The 25,125-nt window shown below is 42.8% G+C and overlaps 1 protein-coding gene across 1 annotated transcript in view; it reads left to right on the plus strand.

Annotated features, from left to right (window-relative positions):
- The window catches only part of LOC139575661 (transmembrane channel-like protein 3), a 51,644-nt gene that overhangs the window by 23,067 nt on the left and 3,452 nt on the right, over window positions 1–25,125 (plus strand). Inside the window, exons 5-18 of the mRNA XM_071400851.1 lie at window positions 1,777–1,883; window positions 3,216–3,314; window positions 4,576–4,718; window positions 5,155–5,302; window positions 6,120–6,163; window positions 11,197–11,344; window positions 12,519–12,628; window positions 12,835–12,928; window positions 13,405–13,683; window positions 17,025–17,153; window positions 17,614–17,681; window positions 19,503–19,631; window positions 23,782–23,892; window positions 24,454–24,579. Coding sequence (XP_071256952.1) covers window positions 1,777–1,883; window positions 3,216–3,314; window positions 4,576–4,718; window positions 5,155–5,302; window positions 6,120–6,163; window positions 11,197–11,344; window positions 12,519–12,628; window positions 12,835–12,928; window positions 13,405–13,683; window positions 17,025–17,153; window positions 17,614–17,681; window positions 19,503–19,631; window positions 23,782–23,892; window positions 24,454–24,579 — 1,735 coding nt within the window. The remainder of the gene's footprint in view (window positions 1–1,776; window positions 1,884–3,215; window positions 3,315–4,575; window positions 4,719–5,154; window positions 5,303–6,119; window positions 6,164–11,196; window positions 11,345–12,518; window positions 12,629–12,834; window positions 12,929–13,404; window positions 13,684–17,024; window positions 17,154–17,613; window positions 17,682–19,502; window positions 19,632–23,781; window positions 23,893–24,453; window positions 24,580–25,125) is intronic.

The following is a 25,125-nucleotide window of genomic DNA, read 5'->3' on the forward strand; positions in this document are numbered from 1 at the left end:
TTTTTCTATTGTTATTTTATTTATATTTTTTGTCTTTTGCGTTGTTGGGAAGGGCCCACAAGTTAACATTTCAGTTAGTCTACACCTGTTGTTTACCAAGCATGTGACAATCAGCATTTCAGTTAGTCTACACCTGTTGTTTACCAAGCATGTGACAATCAGCATTTCAGTTAGTCTACACCTGTTGTTTACCAAGCATGTGACAATCAGCATTTCAGTTAGTCTACACCTGTTGTTTACCAAGCATGTGACAATCAGCATTTCAGTTAGTCTACACCTGTTGTTTACCAAGCATGTGACAATCAGCATTTCAGTTAGTCTACACCTGTAGTTTACCAAGCATGTGACAATCAGCATTTCAGTTAGTCTACACCTGTTGTTTACCAAGCATGTGACAATCAGCATTTCAGTTAGTCCACACCTGTTGTTTACCAAGCATGTGACAATTAGCATTTCAGTTAGTCTACACCTGTTGTTTACCAAGCATGTGACAATCAGCATTTCAGTTAGTCTACACCTGTTGTTTACCAAGCATGTGACAATTAGCATTTCAGTTAGTCTACACCTGTTGTTTACCAAGCATGTGACAATCAGCATTTCAGTTAGTCTACACCTGTTGTTTACCAAGCATGTGACAATCAGCATTTCAGTTAGTCTACACCTGTTGTTTACCAAGCATGTGACAATCAGCATTTCAGTTAGTCTACACCTGTTGTTTACCAAGCATGTGACAATCAGCATTTCAGTTAGTCTACACCTGTTGTTTACCAAGCATGTGACAATCAGCATTTCAGTTAGTCTACACCTGTTGTTTACCAAGCATGTGACAATCAGCATTTCAGTTAGTCTACACCTGTTGTTTACCAAGCATGTGACAATCAGCATTTCAGTTAGTCTACACCTGTTGTTTATCAAGCATGTGACAATCAGCATTTCAGTTAGTCTACAGCTGTTGTTTACCAAGCATGTGACAATCAGCATTTCAGTTAGTCTACACCTGTTGTTTACCAAGCATGTGACAATCAGCATTTCAGTTAGTCTACACCTGTTGTTTACCAAGCATGTGACAATTAGCATTTCAGTTAGTCTACACCTGTTGTTTACCAAGCATGTGACAATCAGCATTTCAGTTAGTCTACACCTGTTGTTTACCAAGCATGTGACAATCAGCATTTCAGTTAGTCTACACCTGTTGTTTACCAAGCATGTGACAATCAGCATTTCAGTTAGTCTACACCTGTTGTTTATCAAGCATGTGACAATCAGCATTTCAGTTAGTCTACAGCTGTTGTTTACCAAGCATGTGACAATCAGCATTTCAGTTAGTCTACACCTGTTGTTTACCAAGCATGTGACAATCAGCATTTCAGTTAGTCTACACCTGTTGTTTACCAAGCATGTGACAATTAGCATTTCAGTTAGTCTACACCTGTTGTTTACCAAGCATGTGACAATCAGCATTTCAGTTAGTCTACACCTGTTGTTTACCAAGCATGTGACAATTAGCATTTCAGTTAGTCTACACCTGTTGTTTACCAAGCATGTGACAATCAGCATTTAAAAAAAAAAAAAGTAATGTCTGAAATTTAAAATATATTCAGTTTGGTTTGAGATGATTTGTGAGTATCTGTGTCCTTTCCCCAAGTACAGATCTAGGATCAGCTCCCCCTCCCCCAATCCTTAACTTAACCATTAGTGGTGAAAATGCAAAACGGACCCAATATCAGTGTCTTGGGGTAGCTTCACCGTACACCCCTGTCTCTGTTTCCCTCTTAGGTCACTTTGGATCAGGGGTGGCCTCCTACTTCATCTTCCTCAGATGGCTGTTTGGTATCAACATAGTCCTTACTGTCATGACTGGAGCATTCATAGTCATACCTGAGGTAACTGTGTGTGTGTGTGTGTGTGTGTGTGTGTGTGTGTGTGTGTGTGTGTGTGTGTGTGTGTGTGTGTGTGTGTGTGTGTGTGTGTGTGTGTGTGTGTGTGTGTGTGTGTGTGTGTGTGTGTGTGTGTGTGTGTGTGTGTGTGTGTGTGTGTGTGTGTGTGTGTTACTTAGGTCCGATGACTTATCTGGATAAATAGGGGAAAATCAATCAATCAATAGAAGAACAGGTGCTGTTTGTAACATGGATGTGTGTAACATGGATGTGTGTATCATGGATGTGTGTATCATGGATGTGTGTATCATGGATGTGTGTATCATGGATGTGTGTATCATGGATGTGTGTAACATGGATGTGTGTACCATGGATGTGTGTATCATGGATGTGTGTATCATGACTAAATAATTAAGTTATTAGTGAAAGGAAGTAAACTGAATTCTCCATAAAACAAAACTTAAAAATAGCGATAGAGGATTTCAACTATATTTAGTACGATTTGACTACTTCAAATGTAGAATGTAGCTGAATGTTACAATGGTGAATTGTATGCAGAGGATACAAGAGAGGACCTAACAGATATTGTAAATTCCGGTACGTGCTTCCAAAGTATGACAATAAAAATCAGCACTTTTGGTGCCAGCCGTCACAAATAATGCATAGAGGGCATTGTTATTGGTCTGGGTATGTCGGGAAAAGCAGGGCTGATTTATTTAGCCGGCTGACATTCAGACACAGGCAATTTCCCCAGACATCAGCTGGCACATCACTCACTCCCAATCTCCTCCATTTCATCCCTCCTTCCTTCCATCCATTCTCCAACCAACCTTTTCCCTCCTTCATTCACCCCAACCTCACAGATTGGACTTTTCCTTTGTAGACTGAAGTTTTCAGAGATAAGACTTTGGTAGGGATTTAATCCGATCGTGGGTTGTAGACTAAGTACCTTTTAGCTTGTATCTGACAATAAAACATTTTACCGTCACGGTGAAGTCACGGTGAAATTATGGTGAAGCTGGACCTAATTTTAGAATGGTTTATGTACTATAATTCAGTCAATATTCAAACCTTTTTAAGTGTGTGTGTGTGTGTGTGTGTGTGTGTGTGTGTGTGTGTGTGTGTGTGTGTGTGTGTGTGTGTGTGTGTGTGTGTGTGTGTGTGTGCGTGCGTGCGTGCGTGCGTGCGTGCGTGCGTGCGTGCGTGCGTGCAAATTCAATGGTAACATTTTCCCTTCCTAATCCATTAGCCCCCACTCCTCCCCTCAAATCGATATGTACTATATCTCCATATCATTGATTGAACTGGCATAATAATCCATCTGATTTCTCCCTTCAGCTCCTGGCCGGAGAGCCGTTCGGAACAACCCGGAGTAAGACCATTCCCAAGGAGCACCTGGCCTCAGCCCAGGATCTGGACACAATCTGGTCTCTTGGGGCAAGGCAGTTTTATCTCTTAATGTTCCCTCAATATCACTGTTCAATTACATGCATTTTGTTGTGTAGTCCGATTCATCTAAACTATATTTCAACCACTCCTTGTACTATAAGTGATGTTTATGTTGCCAGCCTTCTTTTCAGCATGACTTTAAGTACTGAGGCCCCCGAGGATCAACAATAACCACATAATAACCACATAATAACACATAATAACACATAATCACATAATAACACACAATAACCACATAATAACCACATAATAACCACATAAAAACCACATAATAACACATAATAACACATAATAACCACATAATAATACGTAATAACACATAATAACCACATAATAATACGTAATAACACATAATAACCACATATTAGCCACATATTAACCACATATTAGCCTCATAATAACCACATAATAACCACGTAATAACACATAATAACCACATAACAGCCGCATAATAACCACATGTTAACACATAATAACACATAATAACCGCATAATAACCACATAATAACACGCAATAACCACATAATAACACACCATAACGACATAATAACACACAATAACCACATAATAACACATAATAACCACATAATAACCACATAATACCCACATAATAACCACATAATAATCCTTACACTGTGTGAATTGGATCAGGATTTGTTTAAACATGATATTAATGTTCCATGATTGCCACTATGGTCAGGGAGAGGGCTACATTTTCAGCACTGAATGTGCCAGTAGTGTCTCAATAGTGTCTTAGTAGTATCTCAGCAGTGTCTCAGTAGTGTCTCAATAGTCCCTCAGTAATGTCTCAGTACTGCCTCAGTAGTGCCTCAATAGTGTCTCAATAGTCCCTCAGTAGTCCCTCAGTAATGTCTCAGTAGCGTCTCAATAGTGTCTCAATAGTGTCTCAAAAGTGTCTCAATAGTGTTTCAAAAGTGTCTCAATAGTGTTTCAATAGTGTCTCAATAGCGTCTCAATAGCGTCTCAATAGTGTCTCAATAGTGTCTCAATAGTGTCTCAATAGTGTCTCAATAGTCCCTCAGTAATGTCTCAGTAGCGTCTCAATAGCGTCTCAGTAGCGTCTCAGTAGCGTCTCAGTAGCGTCTCAATAGTGTCTCAATGGTGCCCCAACAGCGTGTTGGTTTTGTTTGTTGCATGCATTCAGTTTCACTGTGTTTTAAAGACCCAAGCCACAACTTGGTTCCCAGATTATTCCAAATTCTTGTCTTTGTGATGTTTTCATCCACAGGGCTACCTCCAGTACTCGGTGTTGTTCTATGGGTACTATGGCCCGGTGAGGAAGCTCGGCAGTGCCGGCTATCGCCTCCCCCTGGCCTATTTTCTGGTTGGGATGGCTGTTTTTGCCTACAGTTTCATCATTCTGTTAAGAAAGTAATCACAGGAGTCTCTTTAATAAAGCTAATTTATGTGGTTGATATTGATATCAAAATGAAAGTGAAGTGATATTGAATGTATTACCAAAGGTGACCATTGATGTGGCTAGCTACTAGCTACTACTAATGTAAAATATTATATTTTTTAAGGTGTACTCAGCGATATGACGTAGATACACAAAGTAAAAAGCATAGTGGGTACATTTTTGCAACAACTAAGAGCATTGAAGTACGAGGTCAAACCTCTCCTCTGTTTTAGTACCGTGGCTATCACATTGTAACCACCATTGTAGTGATTATATTTGAACTGTTTCTGTATTACCTATAAAGGTGTTTGAATTCTGTTCCATCGCCAGTTTAACCTCTTATTAGGAACACAATGACCTGTCGCTAATCGATGCCATTTTGTGTTATTTGTTAAAATTTTCCCTCAGGATGGCTAAGAACTCCCGTCTGAGCCTAGCCAGTGCCTCTGACGAGAACTTCACCTTCTGCTGGAGAGTGTTCTGTGCCTGGGACTACCTCATAGGGAACCCTGAGGCTGCAGAGAGCAAGGGAGCCGCTATCGTCAACAACATCAGGGTGAGAGAGACACATGGTGCAAGACTCAGGGCCACATTTCCGTAAATCTCATCTTGCAGTGATTTAATTCTTAAATAATTCTACAACGTTACATGTAAACTGAGAAATACGTAAATAGTTGCCTCTTTATGATACACATTGTTGAAGTAAAGTTTAAAGTGTAATCACGCTGCCAGAATAAAATGAGTTGTATGGTTATTTTTGCACTACGAAAATGTGGCCCTCAATAGTCTAAACGGCCCTCCTCTGCTCATCTCCTGCCTTCACTTATCCTGTGGTTTCAAATCATCACAAATGGAGGAGATGGAAAGAGGAAGCCATGTAACACATTTGTGGTGCACGCTCAATCATCCTAACTGTTTCCTTTCCTAGTCTCCTCTCCTTCATCTGCACTGAGCCACTGAGAAACACTACACCACTCCACTCCTCGGATTTGATTTCCAACGATCCCAACTTCTTTAATTCCCACACAGCACTCTGTAGAGTAGAAGTCAATGTACCAATGAATTACTGCTGATTTTCCTGAGGGCTGATCTATAATCTGTATTCTACGTCTAAACAAGAGAGACCTGTAAGCTGCTTGTTGAGTTTCCCTGTACAGTCAGCAAAATGTAAAAGTAGATTCCTCTGTTTCAATAAGCTCAGTTGAAATCCTTAGATGCTTGATACAATACATTGTTTTTTTCTTTCTTTATCCGTATTTAACCTTTATTTTTCAGTTTTTTTTCTACAGATAGGTGGACAAAATTGCAGAAAATATGTAGTTACACAAGATGGATGACATTAATAAATGCTAATTCCTTGCTCCTTTCTCTAGGAGGCCATTGTTGAGGAGCAGGAGAAAAAGAAGGATACTAGTCTGTAAGTATGTTTATTCTCTTGTCCTTGTAGAGGGTGGCTAAGTTAGCGTCACACATTGATATTGTTTTCCTGAGAGTTGCTGACACCCTGGACCCGTTAATGGACCCTTGGCTTTTATGCGTCAGTGGCTTTATCCTTTGCAGTATCTTGTGTCATTCATTTTTTATCCCCAATTTCGTGGTATCCAATTGGTAGGCACAGTCTTTTGTCATCGCTGCAACTCCCTTACGGACTCGGAGACGCGAAGGTCGAGAGCCGTGCGTCCTCCAAAACACAACCCAACCAAGCCGCACTGCTTCTTGACACAATGCCCACTTAACCCGGAAGCCAGCCGCACCAATGTGTTGGAGAAAACACCGTACACCTTGCGACCGTGTCAGGGCACGATGGGACAAGGACATCCCTGCCGGCCAAACCCCTAACCTGGACGACACTGGACCAATTGTGCCTCCCATGGCTCTCCCGGTCGCGGCCGGCTGCGACAGAGCCTGGACTTGAACCCAGAATCTCTAGTGTCACATGACATGTTCAGTGGAAGTTCATCTCCTGCTAACCCCTGGTTGCTTTTGAGCCTCTTCTACCTGCGTTCTCCACTGGTCTCAGAAAGGACTGATTTACTGTCTCGCTCCCAGTCCATTGCTACCCCACACACAGGCCGACACTTCCTGGTGGCGTAACTCATCCTAACAGCCTTTTACCGTCAGAGATGACTGGCTCTAAATCACCCCTCCAGAGCATCATCAGACCTGAGTAGACATTAAAGAGGGATTAATACCTCAGGGAACGTTCGTTCACACCGCCCGCGTCCCTCTCCACCACACCATGTTGCCACTTCTTTCACTCCATTTGAGTTAATGTCTATTCTAACTGGGGCTAATGCTAGGTGGATGCATGCACTGTACTCTATGTAAATTGTAGTTTCAATGGGAGATTTCAACCTAAAGTTCTACTGATTGGTTTGGGGAGATTTACACTGGAGTTTGAATTATAGTAACGTTACCATGTTGCCACTTTTGTGTGGTTTAGGTGGTGATCTGATGAAGGCTGTGGAATGTCCAATGTACACTCATTGTGGTTTCAGGTAGAACCCTTTTGTGGTCCATGTGGAACCCTTTCCACAGAGGGATTTACATGGAACTCAAAAGGGTTCCACCTGGAAACAAAAAGTGTTTTTTACCTGGAACCAAAAAGGGTTATCCTATGGGGACAGCCAAAGAACACTAAGAGTGTACAATACAGGCAGCCAGGGGAGGAAGGACCTCCCGTCTGAATCTGGTTCCTCTTTAGGTTTCTTCCTTCTAACGAGTTGTTTCCTTGCCACTGTGCTTCAGATTTTGCTTGGTTTACTGTAAAGCACTTTGTGACAACAGTAAAAGGGCTTTACACAGTGTCACCACTTTACTTTTTTATGTTATAGCCTGAATTTAAAATGGATTAAATTGAGATTTTATTTTGTCACTGGCCAACACACAATACCCCACAAGTGAATAAAAAATGAAAAGCGGAAATGTCTTGAGTCAATAGGTATTCAATCCCTTTGTTATAGCAAGCCTAAATAAGTTCAGGAGATAACATATGCTTAACAAGTCACATAATAAGTTCTATGGACTCACTCTTATTGCAATAATAGTGTTTAACAAGATGTTTGAATGACTACCTCATCTCTGTACCCCACACATACAATTATCTGTAAGGTCCCTCAGTCAAGCAGTGAATTACAAACACAGATTCAACCACAAAGACCAGGGAGGTTTTCCAATGCCTTACAAAGAAGATGGGTAAAAAAGAAAAAGCAGACATTGAATATCCCTTTGAGCATGGTGAAGTTATTCATTACACTTTGGATGGTGTATCAATACACCCAGTCACTACAAAGAAACAGGCATCTTTCCTAACTCAGTTGCCGGAGAGGAAGGAAACCGCTCAGGGATTTCATCATGAGGCCAATGGTGACTTTAAAACAGTTACAGAGTTTAATGGCTGTGATTGGAGAAAACTGAGGATGGATCAACAACATTGTAGTTACTCCACAATACTAACCTAATTGACAGAGTGAAAAGAAGGAAGCCTGTACAGAATAAACATATTCCAAAACATCCATCCCACGGCATTAAAGTAATAATAATAAAAATGGCAAAGCATTTCACTTTTTGCCCTGAATACAAAGTGTTATATTTGGGGCAAATCCAATACAACACATTACTGAGTACCACTTTCCATATTTTCAAGAATAGTGGTGGCTGCATCATGTTATCAAATCAAACTTTATTTGCCACATGCGCCGAATACAACAAGTTTAGACTTTACCATGAAATGCTTACTTACCAGCCCTTAACCAACAGTGCAGTTCAAGAAGAAGAAAATATTTACCAAGTAGGCTAAAATAAAAAGTAATAACAAAAAGTAACACAATAAGAATAACAATAACGAGGCTATATACAGGGGGCACCGGTACCAAGTCAGTGTGCGGGGGTACAGGCTAGTTGAGGTAATCTGTACATGTAGGTGGGGACGAAGTGACTATGCATAGGTAACAAACAAACAGCGAGTAGCAGCACTGTACAAAAGAGAGGGGGGGTGTCAATGTAAATTGTCCAGTGGCGATTTTTATGCAAAGTTCAGCAGTCTAATGGCTTGGGGGTAGAAGCTGTTGAGGAGCCTTTTTGTCCTAGACATGGCGCTCCGGTACCGCTTGCCGTGCGGTAGCAGAGAAAACGTATATCTTGGGTGACTGGAGTCTCTGACAATTTTATGGGCTTTCCTCTGACACCGCCTATTATATAGGTCCTGGATGGCAGGAAGCTTGGCCCCAGTGATGTACTCGGCCGTTCGCACTACCCTCTGTAATGCCTTACGGTCAGCTGCCGAGCAGTTGCCATACCAGGTGGTGATGCAACCGGTCAGGATGCTCTCGATGGTGCAGCTGTAGAACCTTTTGAGGATCTGGGGACCCATGCAAAATCTTTTCAGTCTCCTGAGGGGGAAAAGGTTTTGTCGTACCCTCTTCATGACTGTCTTGGTATGTTTGGATCATGATAGTTCGTTGGTGATGTGGGCACCAAGGAACTTGAACCTCTCGACCCTCTCCACTACAGCCCCGTCGATGTTAATGGGGGCCTGTTTGGCCCGTGTTTTCCTGTAGTCCACGATCAGCTCCTTTGTCTTGCTCACATTGACGGAGAGGTTGTTGTCCTGGCACCATACTGCCAGTTCTCTGACCTCCTCCCTATAGGCTGTCTCATCGTTGTCGGTGATCACTGTTGTGTCGTCAGCAAACTTAATGATGGTGTTGGAGTCGTGTTTGGCCACGCAGTCGTGGGTGAACAGGGAATACAGGAGGGGTCTAAGTACACACCCCTGAGGGGCCCTAGTGTTAAAGATCAGTGTGGCAGATGTGTTGTTGCCTGGTTATGGGTATGCTTGTAATCGTTAAGGACTGTGGAATTTTACTGGATAAAAAAGAAACTGAATGGAGCTAAGCACAAGCAAAATCCTACAGGAAAAACTGGTTCAGTCTGCTTTCCAACATACACTGGAGTTGCTTACCAAGAAGACTGTGAATGTTCCTGAGTGTCTGAGTTACAGTTTTGACTTAAATCTACTTGAAAATCTATGGCAAGACCTGAAAATGGTTGGCTATGTAAGGACTGACGCTGGAGATGAGAAGCAAGTACAGGGAGTGAACATTTAATGGAAATGGGCATCAAACAAAACAAGAACAGCGTCTGGACGAGGAGAACAAAACGACATTAGGACAATAATGCAGACACAGGGGGAAAACTGAGAAACAGACAGATATAGAGAGGGCAATCAACAACGTGAAGGAGTCCAGGTGAGTCCAATGAGCGCTGATGCGCATAATGATGGTGACAGGTGTGCGTAATGAAGGGCAACCTGGCGCCCTTGAGCGCCAGAGAGGGGGAGCGAGAGCAGGCGTAACAGTACTCCCACCCGCCCTCTAGGGCCGCCACCCAGCATCCCAACTGGGCAAGCCTGATGGGCCGGGTGAGACGTGGGAGCCCGACGTGCCGGCTGAGGCACGGGAGCCCAACGAGCCGGCTGAGGCGTGGGAGCCCGACGAGCCGGCTGAGGCGTGGGAGCCCAGTGATCCGGCTGAGGCGTGAAAGCCTGACGATCCCGTAGTGGCATGGGAGCCTGATGGGCCGGCTGAGGCGTGGGAGCCCAATGAGCCGGCTGAGGTATGACATGGGATGGGAGCCTGCCGAGCCAACCGAGACAAGGAAACCTCTCGAGCCAGCTGAGGCATCGCCGGTTCCATCGGCGGCAGCACCTGGACCCAACGTCACCACCAAAAACAAAAAACAAGAACTCCCTGATGCTTCAAATAGTGGTGTCAGCATTCTGTAAGGACCGACGCTGGAGATGAGAAATAACTACAGGGAGTGAACATTTAATGGAAAATGGACATCAAACAAAACACGAACAGCATCTGGACTGGGGGTAACAAAATGATATTATGGCAATAATGCTGACACAGGGAACAATACCGAGGAACGGACAGATATAGAGGGGGCAATCAACAACGTGAAGGAGTCCAGGTGAGTCCAATGAGCGCCGATGCGCGTAATGATGGTGACAGGTGTGCGTAATGAAGGACAGCCTGGCGCCCTCGAGCGCCAGAGAGGGGAAGCGGGAGCAGGCGTAACAGTCTAGCAATGATCAACAACCAATTTGAGCTCAAATAATTTTGAAAAGAATAATGGGCAAATGTTGCACAATCCAGGTGTGGAAAGCTCTTTGAGACACTGTTTCTACAAAATATTGACTCAGGGGTGTGAATTCTTATGTAAATTAGATACTTCTGTATTTCTAAAAACATGTTTTCACTTTGTCATTATGGAGTATTGTGTGTAGATGGGTGAGAGAATGTTTTTATTTAATTCATGTTGAATTCAGGCTGTAACACAACAACATGTGGAATAAGTCAAGAGATATGAATACTTTCTGAAGGCACTGTAAATACATTTGATTTCTTGAACTACTGTTTCTCTGTTTCTCTCTCTGTCTTCCAGAGCAGTCCTGATCAGTCTGCGTATCCTAGCCAACATCCTGGTCCTTCTCTCTCTGGCTGGCAGCATTTATATAATCTACTTTGTGGTGGACCGCTCCCAGAAACTAGAGCTGGAGAAGCCAGAGCTAACACTATGGGAGAAGAATGAGGTAGTTCGCTACAGTATACACTGAGTATACCAAACATTAGGAACACCTCCCCCGTGTCTCTTTCAAGGTACCGCCTCAGTTCATCGGGGCATGGACTCTACAAGGTGTCGAAAGTGTTCCACAGGGATGCTGGCCCATATTGACTCCAATGCTTCCCACAGTTGGTTTGATGTTCTTCGGGTGGTGGGCCATTCTTGATACACATGGGAAACTGTTGAGTGTGAAAAACCCAGCAGCGTTGCAGTTCTTGTCACAAACCGGTGCGACCTGGCACCTACTACCATACTCCATTCAAAGGCACCTAAATGTTTTGTCTTGCCCATTCATCCTCTAAATGGCACACATACAAAATGTCTCAATTGTCTCAGTGCTTAAAAATCCTTCTTTAACCTGTCTCCTCCCCTTCATCTACAATGATTTAAGTGGATTTTACAAGTGACATCAAAAAGGGATCATAGCTTTAACCTGTATTCACCAGGTCAGTCTATGTCATGGAAAGAGCAGGTGTTCTTAATATTTTGTAAGTAGGCTTACTCTGAGTCCGGGAAACCTGACAATATTGTGTTTAACTTGGTTGATGGATTATAGCTACTGTATCTCATTTTGGCCACTTGATTTCCCTGATGACAAAGACATATGTGACAGGACTTGAATTACATCGTGCCTTGTGTTTCTCTCGCATCATTTCCTCTCAGGATGCTGTAATAAAGGCGTTAATGTGAAACTGGAGACCAATAGGGAGACTGCTATCACCAGCCAAATGTATCACCATCTGTGCATGACAGCTGATCATTTAATTCAGTTCAGGGTAATGGATGTCTGTAGGGCTTTGATAAGATAACTGTTTCCACTACCCTGATGTCGCTGCCTGGACTGATGGTGTTTTCAAGACAACTGGGAACTCTGGAGAAAAGAAAACTGGTAAAATCATCCAAATGATCTTCAGGTCGGAAAGTCAAAGCTCTAGAAAGATGACAGAGTTTCCGACTTGGAATTCTGAGTTGGACAACCTCTAGCTCCTAACTGCTTGCTCCTCCGATGCCTCCATATAATAGTGAAAAAGAGAAGAGAAGGTCCTGATACAATGACTCCTTATGATGTCATCAGGCATATATGAAGGTGTCTATTTTATAACATACCAGTGCCTGATGTCATATCCTGTTTCCTGTCCCAGGTGAGTGTGGTGGTGTCCCTCATCACCATGATTGCCCCGTCTGCCTTTGAGCTGGTTGCTCAGCTGGAGATGTACCATCCTAGGACCTCCCTCCGCTTCCAGCTGGCCAGGTCTGACTCTGACAGCACCTCAAATCTCATTTGGTCACACTTAACATTACGTTTCACAGATACAGTAGAGTATCAGTGAAATTGGATTCCTATTTTGACATGTAACTACACCGTAGCTGTACTGTTCGTTAATGTTGCTGCTAACTTGATTTTAGCTTGTTTTCTTTCTTTTGTAATGCAGTGAATGTTTTGTCTCCTCGCCACAGAGTCCTGGTGTTATATCTGGGTAACCTGTACAGCCTCATCATTGCCCTTCTGGACAAGGTCAACAGTATGAGTATGGCGTCAGCTGCTGCAGCTGTAAGTAGTCCTGCTGAGATTGAGGCTTTCCTAATATGGATACCATATTCCCATACCATGTCACTCAACTCTTTACGTATTATGCCGTAGTAACCAAACAATAAATAAATGTTACTGTTTTTGCTGATGTTAATGTCAATGCTTTAAAAAAATAATAAAAAAATATATTATTAGATTTTTTAAAACCTTTATTTAACAAGGCAAGTCAGTTAAGAACAAATTCTTATTTACAATGACGGCCTACCCCAGACGGCGCCCTATGGGACTCCCAATCACGGCTGGATGTGATGCAGCCTGGATGCTACTGTTAACAATGATCTTGATCTGTCAATGTGGGGAAGGTTTAGAAAACAAAGGAATGAAATTATGAAAATGTTCATACATTTCTAAAGCTCTGATTGACTGATGGATGGATAGACAGACTGACTGACTGGTTGGTTGATTGATTATTCATGGTTTTGATGGATTATTTCCAGGCGGCGGCCTCTGTGATTTCGGGGAACTTGTCTGACTCCACGGCATTCATGGCGACCATCTCCCAGCCGGGGGAGACGAACCTCTCCACCCTCGTATCCGACATCTCCATCTCTGAAAACCACAACAGCACCATAGCGACCATTGCCATGGTGCTGGATGTCAACACCAGCATCAGCACCAGCAAGGTCACCATGGCAACCATGTACAACCACACTGGGATGTTTGAGCTGAACAAGCAGAAGAAACCGGACGAGTGCTGGGAGACCTACGTTGGACAGGTGCAGAAGTTCATTCCTTGTCATTCGTTCATTTGTTCATTCGCTCATTTGTTAGACCATGAGTTTAATAATAATTAGTCAAAGACTCAGCTTGTGCAAAAGGTTAGTACAGTTTATTCACGAAAACGTTCTGAAGTCCATTATACAAACCCAGTCTTTTATAACACACACAAAGAAGTTCAAATCTTAAACTACGCCTTGCTTAGACAGTCGGTGTTTTCCCACTACACAGATACATTGTTTAATCTGCAACATGTTTCATAATTTTCTGCGAGCCTAACAGTTTGCCCCCTCCACGGGTGGAGACAGAATGTCCTGTAAGGAACACAGTATTACAACTCGTCTGTCGATAGCTCCTCTTATCATTTGCTTCCCACTTGCACCCTGCTTACATACTAACAAGGAACATCAGATTATAGTTTTATGATTCAAATAAATTTCATACAATTAAATGGTTTCAGAGTGGAATTATTTAATCATTATCTATAAACATATAAATGATTTTATAATTTATTTGTCCATTAATTTCTTAATTAATTAATTAGTTAATCTGTCCATTTGTCCATTCATTCATCTTTTAAGGTTAATTGAGCTTTACAGAGCAAGTGTACTAACAGCTGTTCCATGAAGGTGGAGAGCGTAGGCCAGAGTAGAGCTGTTACAGGGACACTCCCTCATCAACCTGACCATTTACATGACTACATACAGTTGAAGTTGGAAGTTTACATACACTTAGGTTGGAGTCATTAAAACTAGTTTTTCAACCAATCCACACATTTCTTGTTAACAAACTATAGTTTTGGCAAGTCAGTTAGGACATCTACTTTTTCCAACAACTGTTTACAGACAGATTATTTCACTTATAATTCACTGTATCACCATTCCAGTGGGCTTGACATCACGGGAAAATCAAAAGAAATCAGCCAAGACCTCAGAAAAAAATTGTAGACCTCCACAAGCCTGGTTCATCCTTGGGAGCAATTTCCAAACGCCTGAAGGTACCACGTTCATCTGTACAAATAATAGTACGCAAGTGTAAACACCATGGGACCACACAGCCGTCATAACGCTCAGGAAGAAGATGCGTTCTGTCTCCTAGAGATGACATACTTTTGTGCGAAAAGTGCAAATCAATCCCAGAACAACAGCAAAGATTGTGAAGATGCTGGAGGTAACCTTTACAAAAGTATCTGTATCCACAGTAAAACGAGTCCTATATCGACATAACCTGAAAGGCCGCTCATCAAGGAAGAAGCCACTGCTCCAAAACCGCCATAAAAAATGCCAGACTATGGTTTACAACTGCACATGGGGACAAAGATCGTACTTTTTGGAGAAATGCCCTCTGGTCTGATGAAACAAAAATATAACTGTTTGGCCATAATGACCATCATTATGTTTGGAGAAAAAAGGGGGAGGTTTGAAAGCCGAAGAACACCATCCCAACCGTGAAGCACGGGGGTGGCAGCATCATGTTGTGGGGGTGCTTTGCTGCAGGAGGGACTGGTGCACTTCACAAAATAGATGGCATCATGAGGACGGAAAATTATGTGGATATATTGAAGCAACATCTCAAGACATCAGTCAGGAAGTTAAAGCTTGTTCGCAAATGGGTCTTCCAAATGGACAATGACCCCAAGCATACTTCCAAAGTTGTGGCAAAATGGCTTAAGGACAACAAAGTCAAGGTATTGGAGTGGCCATCACAAAGCCCTGACTTCAATCCCATAGAAAATTTCAAGGAGGAAAACAAACCTGACTCAGTTAAACCAGCTCTGTCAGGAGGAATGGGCCAAAATTCACCCAACTTATTGTGGGAAGCTTTTTGAAACGTTTGACCCAAGTTAAACAATTTAAAGGCAATGCTACCAAATATTAAATGAGTGTATGTAAACTTCTGACCCACTGAGAATGTGATGAAAGAAATAAAAGCTGAAATAAATCATTCCCTCTATTATTATTCTGACATTTCACATTCTTAAAATAAAGTGGTGATCCTAACTGACCCAAGACAGGGAATTTTTACGAGGATTAAATGTCAGGAATTGTGAAAAACTGAGTTTAAATGTATTTGGCCAAGGTGTATGTGAACTTCCGACTTCAACTGTAAGGCATTCATAACATTTTCATGAAATCATTCATACCACCTTTATGAATGCTGTGGTATCATTCATAACATATTTATGAGTGCTGTGGAATCATTAATAACACCTTTATGAGTGCTGTGGGATCATTAATAACACCTTTTTGAATGCTGTGGTATCATTCATAACACCTTTATGAATGCTGTGGTATCATTCATAACACCTCAATGAATGCTGTGGTATCATTCATAACACCTTTATGAGTGCTGTGGTATCATTCATAACACCTTTATGTATAATTTATAACAACATCCATAACACCTACATTCAGCATCATTCACAAGGAGTCTTCAAAATAAAAGTCCCCTAGAATAGACCTTTGTCTATTGTACAAAGGAAATGTGTATTACTACTGTCACAGTAATCTATTATGAAACATAACACTGGAGTAGTTCAACCATGTCAGCCTAAGCACTCTGTGTGTACGGTAAGCACCTATAACTATTACCGTTTTAGATCATTCTGTCTGTACACAGACCTAATCATCAACAGTCTCATCCCTCAGACAGTTACCCTTAATACCTCTTAAAGGCATTATGCCCGACAAGAAAAATGAAAATGTCTTGTCCTGTGGCGATTGTTTCCCCCTAAACAATAGATTGAGTATGGATTGAAACGTACCCAGGCAGACATTCAGGTAATGAAGCTGTCACTAGGCCAAGGATGCAAAACGGATGACTTGTTCTTGGTGCAGATCAATAGGAGGGTATATCGCGTGTCGTCGTCTCAGGAGTGGATTTTCTCCACAGGAAAATGACATCATATAATTAGCAGACCTGGGTTCCAATTATATGTTTTTATATTTTCAAATGCTTGATCGAGCTTTCAACCAATAGTGAAGTCCCCAAAAGTGCAAGAACCCAGATCTGATAAGTATAGCTTGATGATCCATTTCCAATGAGTTATGTACAGTTAGGACAGATGTTATGAGTTTTTCTGAAAGACATACAGTATGCATTTTGTTCATTTAGCAGGCGCTCTTATCCAGAGCGACTTACATTCAAATAAGGTAGGTAAAACAACCACACTTCCCTCAATAAAGCTGACAGTGACATCAGTGCTAGTAGGTGTTAGCTAGTGTCATTACAGAATGACCAGAATTACCTTTAACGGCGACACAATAACAGATAGTTACCAGACAGTAGCTATAACAGTATGTTTCTTTATGCTCATATGTTTATATGTGTTGTATTGTAGGAGATGTTGAAGCTGTCTATCATCGATATGATCTTCACGGTGGCCAGTATCCTGTTGATAGACTTCATCAGAGGGCTGGTGGTCAGGTACCTGAGTGACTGCTGCTGCTGGGACCTGGAGAGCAAGTTTGTACGTACTCAACCTCCATTCAAAAACTATTTGTTTCCTTTCAAATAGTCTAGCTGTGCTTAACTGAGCTTGCTTGGTGCAATGGAATAGTCCCGAAAGTGCAAATACTGCCCATATAACACTCCAGGCAAGCTCAAATGGTTTGAAAGAAAACAAATACTGTTTGAACCCAAGGGTGATTGTGACTGTGTCGTTATTGTCTGATTACAGTTGACGTCTGGATAAGTGCAAACTATGTTGAAGTGCAGTACGGTTTGCAAGTCACAATTGGATGACTTGCTTTTTAATTGCTCCTGGTAACTGCATGTGCTGGTTTAGTCCACGCCATCATGGCAGGCCCAAGTTGTTGCATCTATCAGGAGTCAACTTTATTTTAAGACATTTGACTAGGTCATCAATATATTTTAAGAAGTAATTAAAGGTTTAATTAATGTCACCCTTTATGTTTCCCACCTGGCAGCCTGAGTATGGGGAATTCAAGATAGCTGAGAATGTACTCCACCTGATATATAACCAAGGAATGATCTGGTATGTCACATTCTACTGGATTTGTCACTTCATCTATTCTTTATTTTTATAGGACAGTGGTGTTCCACTCAACCTTTCACATTGTTTAAACCCTGGTCTCCAGTGGGGAGGCATTTTACATTGACATTTTTGTCATTTATCAGACACTCTTATCCAGAGCAATTAGGGTCAAGTGTCCTTCTCAAGGGAAACACCGACAGTTTTTTCCCCAAGTCGACTCGGGGATCCGAACCAGTGACCTTTCAGTTACTGACCCAACACTCTTACCCGCTAGGATACCTGCCACCCTAGGAAAACGTGCTTATTGCTGGGAGTGTTACCCACCCACTCCACCACGGCTCGGAACATATTTGTCTCTTCTGACATAAGATATTGGTCTTTGCTGTTGAGCTTTCAGACATCAGATACAACATAGACAGCAGATGGAAATAGGACCCAGAGTTCATCCTCAAGTCACATTGCCAGAATAACTCCAGTTAGAGATATAACACACTCTCTCACACGCTTCAATGCTATGTTCACGTTATCCAGTTTGTTCACAATGTGTGGAAACGTTGTGTAAATTCCTCTGTATGTATAACGGCTCTAAATTATGTATATTGCTAGCAGCACCATATCACAAGTGACATTCTGACTGTGAAAATGTGATTGGCTATTAATGGTGATTCTGATTCTAATGTAGAAGGTAATGTTCTCATATTAGCTATAATATACAGCCCAGTACTTCTATAAAAGGCAACCTTACTAAGGGCAGGACAGCCACTGACCCAGACTAATATGCTGTGCTATGTGTGATATTTCCATTCCACACCTCTGCAGTTAGATGGACAGTATTACCTCTGTTTATTCCACACCTCTGTAGTTAGATGGACAGTATTATCTCTGTTCATTCCACACCTCTGCAGTTAGATGGACAGTATTACCTCTGTTCATTCCACACCTCTGTAGTTAGATGGACAGTATTACCTCTGTTCATTCCACACCTCTGTAGTTAGATGGACAGTATTATCTCTGTTCATTCCACACCTCTGTAGTTAGATGGATAGTATTATCTCTGTTCATTCCACACCTCTGTAGTTAGATGGACAGTATTATCTCTGTTCATTCCACACCTCTGTAGTTAGATGGACAGTATTATCTCTGTTCATTCCACACCTCTGTAGTTAGATGGACAGTATTATCTCTGTTCATTCCACACCTCTGTAGTTAGATGGACAGTATTACCTCTGTTTATTCCACACCTCTGTAGTTAGATGGACAGTATTATCTCTGTTCATTCCACACCTCTGTAGTTAGATGGACAGTATTATCTCTGTTCATTCCACACCTCTGTAGTTAGATGGACAGTATTACCTCTGTTCATTCCACACCGTCATTTCAGAGCTGATCAACTCAATGGTCTGAAGCCGAGAGCCATCGGCCGGTAATGTGTTTTATGTAGCCCATACCTGTGTGTGGGGAGGGCTGGAGGAGCTCCATTAGCAGGGGTGTAAATCTGTCCCTCTCTCTGTGTTCTCTGGCTCCTTCACAAAGTGGGGATATTCTTCTCCAACCCCCCCACCCCTCTCTCTCGCTTTCCCTCTCTCTCACTCTGTCTTTCTCTCTCTCTTTCTCTCTGTCTTTCTCACTCACTCTCTCTCATATCATTGTCATAATAGTGACATAAACACATTAATACATTACAGCTGATGTCATCTAATGGTAACTGACTTTACACCGTCACAACACAAACTGCTGTGTAGGTAACCTTGTTGGCTCATGTATACATTATGATAATTCAGCTCCACTTCTCCCCCCTTCTCTCTCTCTCTCTCTCTCTAGGATGGGTTCGTTCTTCTCTCCCTGTCTGCCTGCCTTTAACATGTTGAAGCTGATAGGCTTGATGTACCTGAGGAGTTGGGCTGTGCTCACCTGTAACGTCCCTCACCAACAGGTGTTCAGAGCATCCAGGTCAGGGGCAGAGACACACAGTCACACACAGTCACACACACAGGCACACACACACACACACACACACACACACAGACACGCACACACACACAATCACACACACAGGCACGCACACACTGTCATGAACACACATACAGGCATGCACACACACACACAGGCACACACACACACACAGGCACACACACACACACACAGGCACACACACACACACACACACACACACACACACACACACACACACACACACACACACACACACACACACACACACACACACACACACACACACACACACAGGCACACACATGCACGCACACACACAAGCACACACACACACACACAGGCACACACACACACACAGGCACACACACACACACACAATCACACACACACAAGCGCACACACACACACACACACACACACACACACACACACACAGGCACACACACACAGACAAGCGCACACACACACAGGCACACATACACACACACGCACACACACACACAGACACACACAGGCACACACAGGCACGCACACACTCACACAACCACACACACAAGCACACACACACACATGCACACACACACACACACACACACACACACACACAGGCACACACACACACAGGTACATACACACACATATAGTGCACTGGGAAAGTATTTAGACCTCAGAGCCTTATTCCAAAATGGATTCAAAAAAAGAATAATTCTCATCAATCTACACACAATACCCCATTATAACAAAGCAAAAAAGGGTTTATAGAAAATTTTGCAAATGTATAAAAATTAATAAATAGATGTAAATAATAAAGTTAAGTAAATAATAAACCTTATTTACATAAGTATTCAGACCCTGTGCTTTGAGACTCAAAATTGAGCTCAGGTGCAGCCTGGCCAAACTGAGCAATCGGGGGAGATGGGCCTTGGTCAGGGAGGTGACCAAGAACCTGATGGTCACTCTGACAGAACTCCAGAGTTCCTCTGTGGAGATGGGAGAACCTTCCAGAAGGACAACCATCTCTGGAGCACTCCACCAATCAGGTCTTTATGGTAGAGTGGCCAGACGGAAGCCCCTCCTCAGTAAAAGATTAACGGAGGAAAATACAGAGAGATCCTTGATGAAAACCTGCTCCAGTGCGCTCAGGACCACAGACTGGGGCGAAGGTTCACCTTCCAATAGGACAACAACCCTAAGCACAAAAAAAACCCGATTTCATCCATTTTAGAATACGGCTGTAGCAAAATGTGGAAAAAGTCAAGGGGTCTGAATACTTTCCCAAAGCACTGTACATATACACACACTCATACTGGACAAGCATGTTCAGAAGACACAGCCACTCTACCATTCACTTCTCTCTCTCTCTCTCTCTAGTACTGATGAATCCATTATAAACAGTACCACAAAATACTAACATTACATAACAGCATAGTGCGACACTACCTCTTTTGGACAGTGAGTGAGTCTGATTCACTCTGGGCCTATAATCCTGGTTCTGCGGTTCTGATTCTGTGGTTCTGGTCTCATTACTCCTCTCCTCCCCTCCCACCGGATCTTATTTTCCAGCTCTGTGGAGAGAGAGAACCAAATGAGCACATCTCTCTCACACACACACACACACACACACACACACACACACACACACACACACACACACACACACACACACACACACACACACACACACACACACACACACACACACACACACACACACACACACACACGGCCTGCAGGCACTCAGCCCACTCTGATTTATGTAACGAGTCTGTTGCTGCCTCTTTCAGGCCTTATCAGTCACTCTCAGATGTACAGGAAAATACACACTTATGCAAGCGCGCACACACACACCATACACTTCACTTGGTTATGTAAAACAGCATGATAGTTTAAAGAAATAGCATATAAGTTTATTAAAGAAATAGAATGATATGAATAAATAGTATATGTGACTCACCACCTGTATTTGGTCTTCATTAAGTAGCAATATTTGAAATTGTGTATTTTACATTGGATAAAAGTAGAGACTCAGAGCTACCAAAATGGTATATCATGCACTGCATTTTTGAGGAAAGTAATTCTTTGAAAGTTGATAAGCTTTGAATGTTACTTTTGAGAAAATGGCATTTGAATGTTTTGATATCTAGTGAAGATGCTTTTCTATGTCTACACCCATTCAGCATCGTTCACACCCTCTTAAGCTTTAGCCCCACCCATCTCGTTTCATTCTCGGAGCATTCAGAGCTCACACTTGACACTCTGGCCGATGATTTGTTTACCTCTGGATAACATGAAAACAGCCTAACCAGCTCTGCTGGCAACAATTTCATTACGCTTTTTTGCAGACGTTTACTGACACCGCCCACTTTAGCTTAAGACATCTAGCTAGCTAGGTAAACAAAGCTAAAATAGACAGAAGCCCTCTATATGGCAGACCAATCCAAACTCCTCTCTTTGCATGTCCAGCCCACTCATTATCTCAGCATATCATGGCTAGTGGGACGGTTGCTGGGTTTTTCTGTGGTTTAACCAACAAGTCTCGTAATTTAACCATTTTATTTGCATTTACAGAGGGCATGCAAGTTTGTTATTAAGGCACATGAACGTTTACATGTTCCAGAAGGCATTTCTGCCAAAAATCTTCTTTAAAAAAAATGGCTCTCCTGTGAAGTCATGACTTGCGACATGAGCCTAGTTTCCTGAAACGGGTCACATATGAAAAATATCTTCCACAAAGACCTCTCCATCACAGTTGACAACTCCACAGTGTCGCCCTCCCAGAGTGCAAAAACCCTCTCCATCACAGTTGACAACTCCACAGTGTCGCCCTCCCAGAGTGCACAAGACCTCTCCATTACAGTTGATAACTCCACAGTGTCGCCCTCCCAGAGTGAAAAAAACCTCTCCATCACAGTTGACAACTCCACAGTGTCGCCCTCCCAGAGTGAAAAAAACCTCTCCATCACAGTTGACAACTCCACAGTGTCGCCCTCCCAGAGTGCAAAAAACCTCTCCATCACAGTTGACAACTCTACAGTGTCGCCCTCCCAGAGTGCAAAAAATCTCTCCATCACAGTTGACAACTCCACAGTGTCGCCCTCCCAGAGTGCAAAAAACCTCTCCATCACAGTTGACAACTCTACAGTGTCGCCCTCCCAGAGTGCAAAAAACCTCTCCATCACAGTTGACAACTCCACAGTGTCGCCCTCCCAGAGTGCAAAAAACCTTGGCGTGAACCAGGACAACACCCTGTCGTTCTCTGCCGCTCCCTGCAGGTTCATGCACTAGAGTAAGTAGAGTAAGACGATACCTCACACAAGAAGCGGCGCAGGTCCTTATCCAGGCACTTGTTCTCTCCCGTCTGGACTACTGCAACTCTCTGTTGACTGGGCTCCCTGCCTGTGCCATCAAACCCCTGCAACTTATCCAGAACGCAGCAGGTTTTCAACCTTACCAAGTTCTCTCATGTCACCACGCTCCTCTGCACACTCCACTGGCTTCCAGTTGAAGCTCACATCCACTACAAGACCATTGGGGCTTACCTACAGAGCAGCAAGAGGAGCTACCCCTCCATACCTTCAGGCTATGCTCAAACCCTACACCCCAACATGTGCACTACGTTCTGCCACCTCAGGTCTCTTGGCTCTTCCACCTCTACAGGAGGACAGCTCCCGCTCAGCCCAGTCCAAGCTCTTCTCTGTCCTCTCATCCCAATGGTAGAAACTTCTACCTGAAGCTAGGACAGTCCCTGCCCATCTTCCAAAAACATCTGAAACCCGTCCTCTTCAAACAGTATGTTTGACCTCCCCCTTCTAGCTCTGATTCATTTAGATGACTGTGATATGTGGTTGTCCCACCTAGCTATCTTAAGGTGAATGCACTAACTGTAAGTCGCTCTGGATAAGAGCGTCTGCTAAATTACTAAAATGTACATTTCAAAATGTATAATCAAACAATAGTATGATTGTATATTAAAAATATATTCCACCATTCCTATTGTCTCTAACCAAACATGGATTATGGTTTTTGATTATCTGTCTTTGTAAACATATTTGATCAGGATTACAAAGGGAGAATAACTTGAAATAACACAGATAAATAAACAATATAGAAATAAAAGTACTATTTTATTTCTCTCATTTGTTTCCAGATCAAATAATTTCTACCTGGCTATGCTGTTGTTCATGCTTTTTCTGTGTATGCTGCCCACCATCTTTGCCATAGTGAGATACAGACCTTCCCAACACTGCGGGCCATTTAGGTAAGCGATTATTCCCGTGAAGCTCTTTAAATGTGGTGCCCATTTTAAAGTTAGCCCTTGTAATTTAAGGAAATGTAAGCCACACTTTCAATAGGGTTGCAGTATACTGTGTGTGTGTGTGTGTGTCTGTCTGTCTGTCTGTCTGTCTGTCTGTCTGTCTGTCTGTCTGTCTGTCTGTCTGTCTGTCTGTCTGTCTGTCTGTCTGTCTGTCTGTCTGTCTGTCTGTCTGTCTGTCTGTCTGTCTGTCTGTATGCATGTTTGTAGCCAAAGTGTGTGTGTGTTTGTGGACGAGCTAACTCCTATTGAGAAACTTGAAAATCGCTATAAAACATCGATCCATGATTATTTTATTATCATCACACATCATAATCTGCTGAAAGCACTATATGGCCAAGAAGAAAAGCCTGTATAGCTTTAATTCTGCTGTGTGTGTGTGTGTGTGTGTGTGTGTGTGTGTGTGTGTGTGTGTGTGTGTGTGTGTGTGTGTGTGTGTGTGTGTGTGTGTGTGTGTGTGTGTGTGTGTGTGTGTGCGTGCGCGCGCGCGTGTTCGTTCCCCTGCAGCGGTCAGGAGAAGATTTATGACATCATCTCAGAGACGATAGCCAATGACTTCCCGCTGTGGTTCAGTAAAGTGATGAGTTACGTCACCAGCCCTGTCGTAGCGCTGCCCGCTCTGCTGCTGCTGTTGTGAGTGCACTCACACACACAGACTCACACACACTCACACATAGACTCCCACACATACACACACACACACACATAGACTCCCACACATACACACACACACACACACACACACACACACACACACACACACACACACACACACACACACACACACACACACACACACACACACAGACTCACACACACTCACACACAGACTCACACACACACACACACACACACACACACACACACACACACACACACACACACACACACACACACACACACACACACACACACACACACACACACACACACACACACACACACACACACACACACACACACACACACACACACACACACACACACTATGTAGCCTGACTTGCTTAATGCATTCGGATTGGTCAAGTCATTGTGTCAGTCATCTTGGGGTAAATCTCTCTGTGTCCTTCAGCATGTTGATCAGTCATTGTATCAGTCCTATTAGGGTAAATCTCTTTGTGTCCTTCAGCATGTTGATCAGTCATTGTGTCAGTCCTATTGGGGTAACTCTCTCTGTGT

The sequence above is a fragment of the Salvelinus alpinus genome, chromosome 5 (assembly GCF_045679555.1).
Source record: "Salvelinus alpinus chromosome 5, SLU_Salpinus.1, whole genome shotgun sequence".
Taxonomy (NCBI): Eukaryota; Metazoa; Chordata; class Actinopteri; order Salmoniformes; family Salmonidae; genus Salvelinus; species Salvelinus alpinus.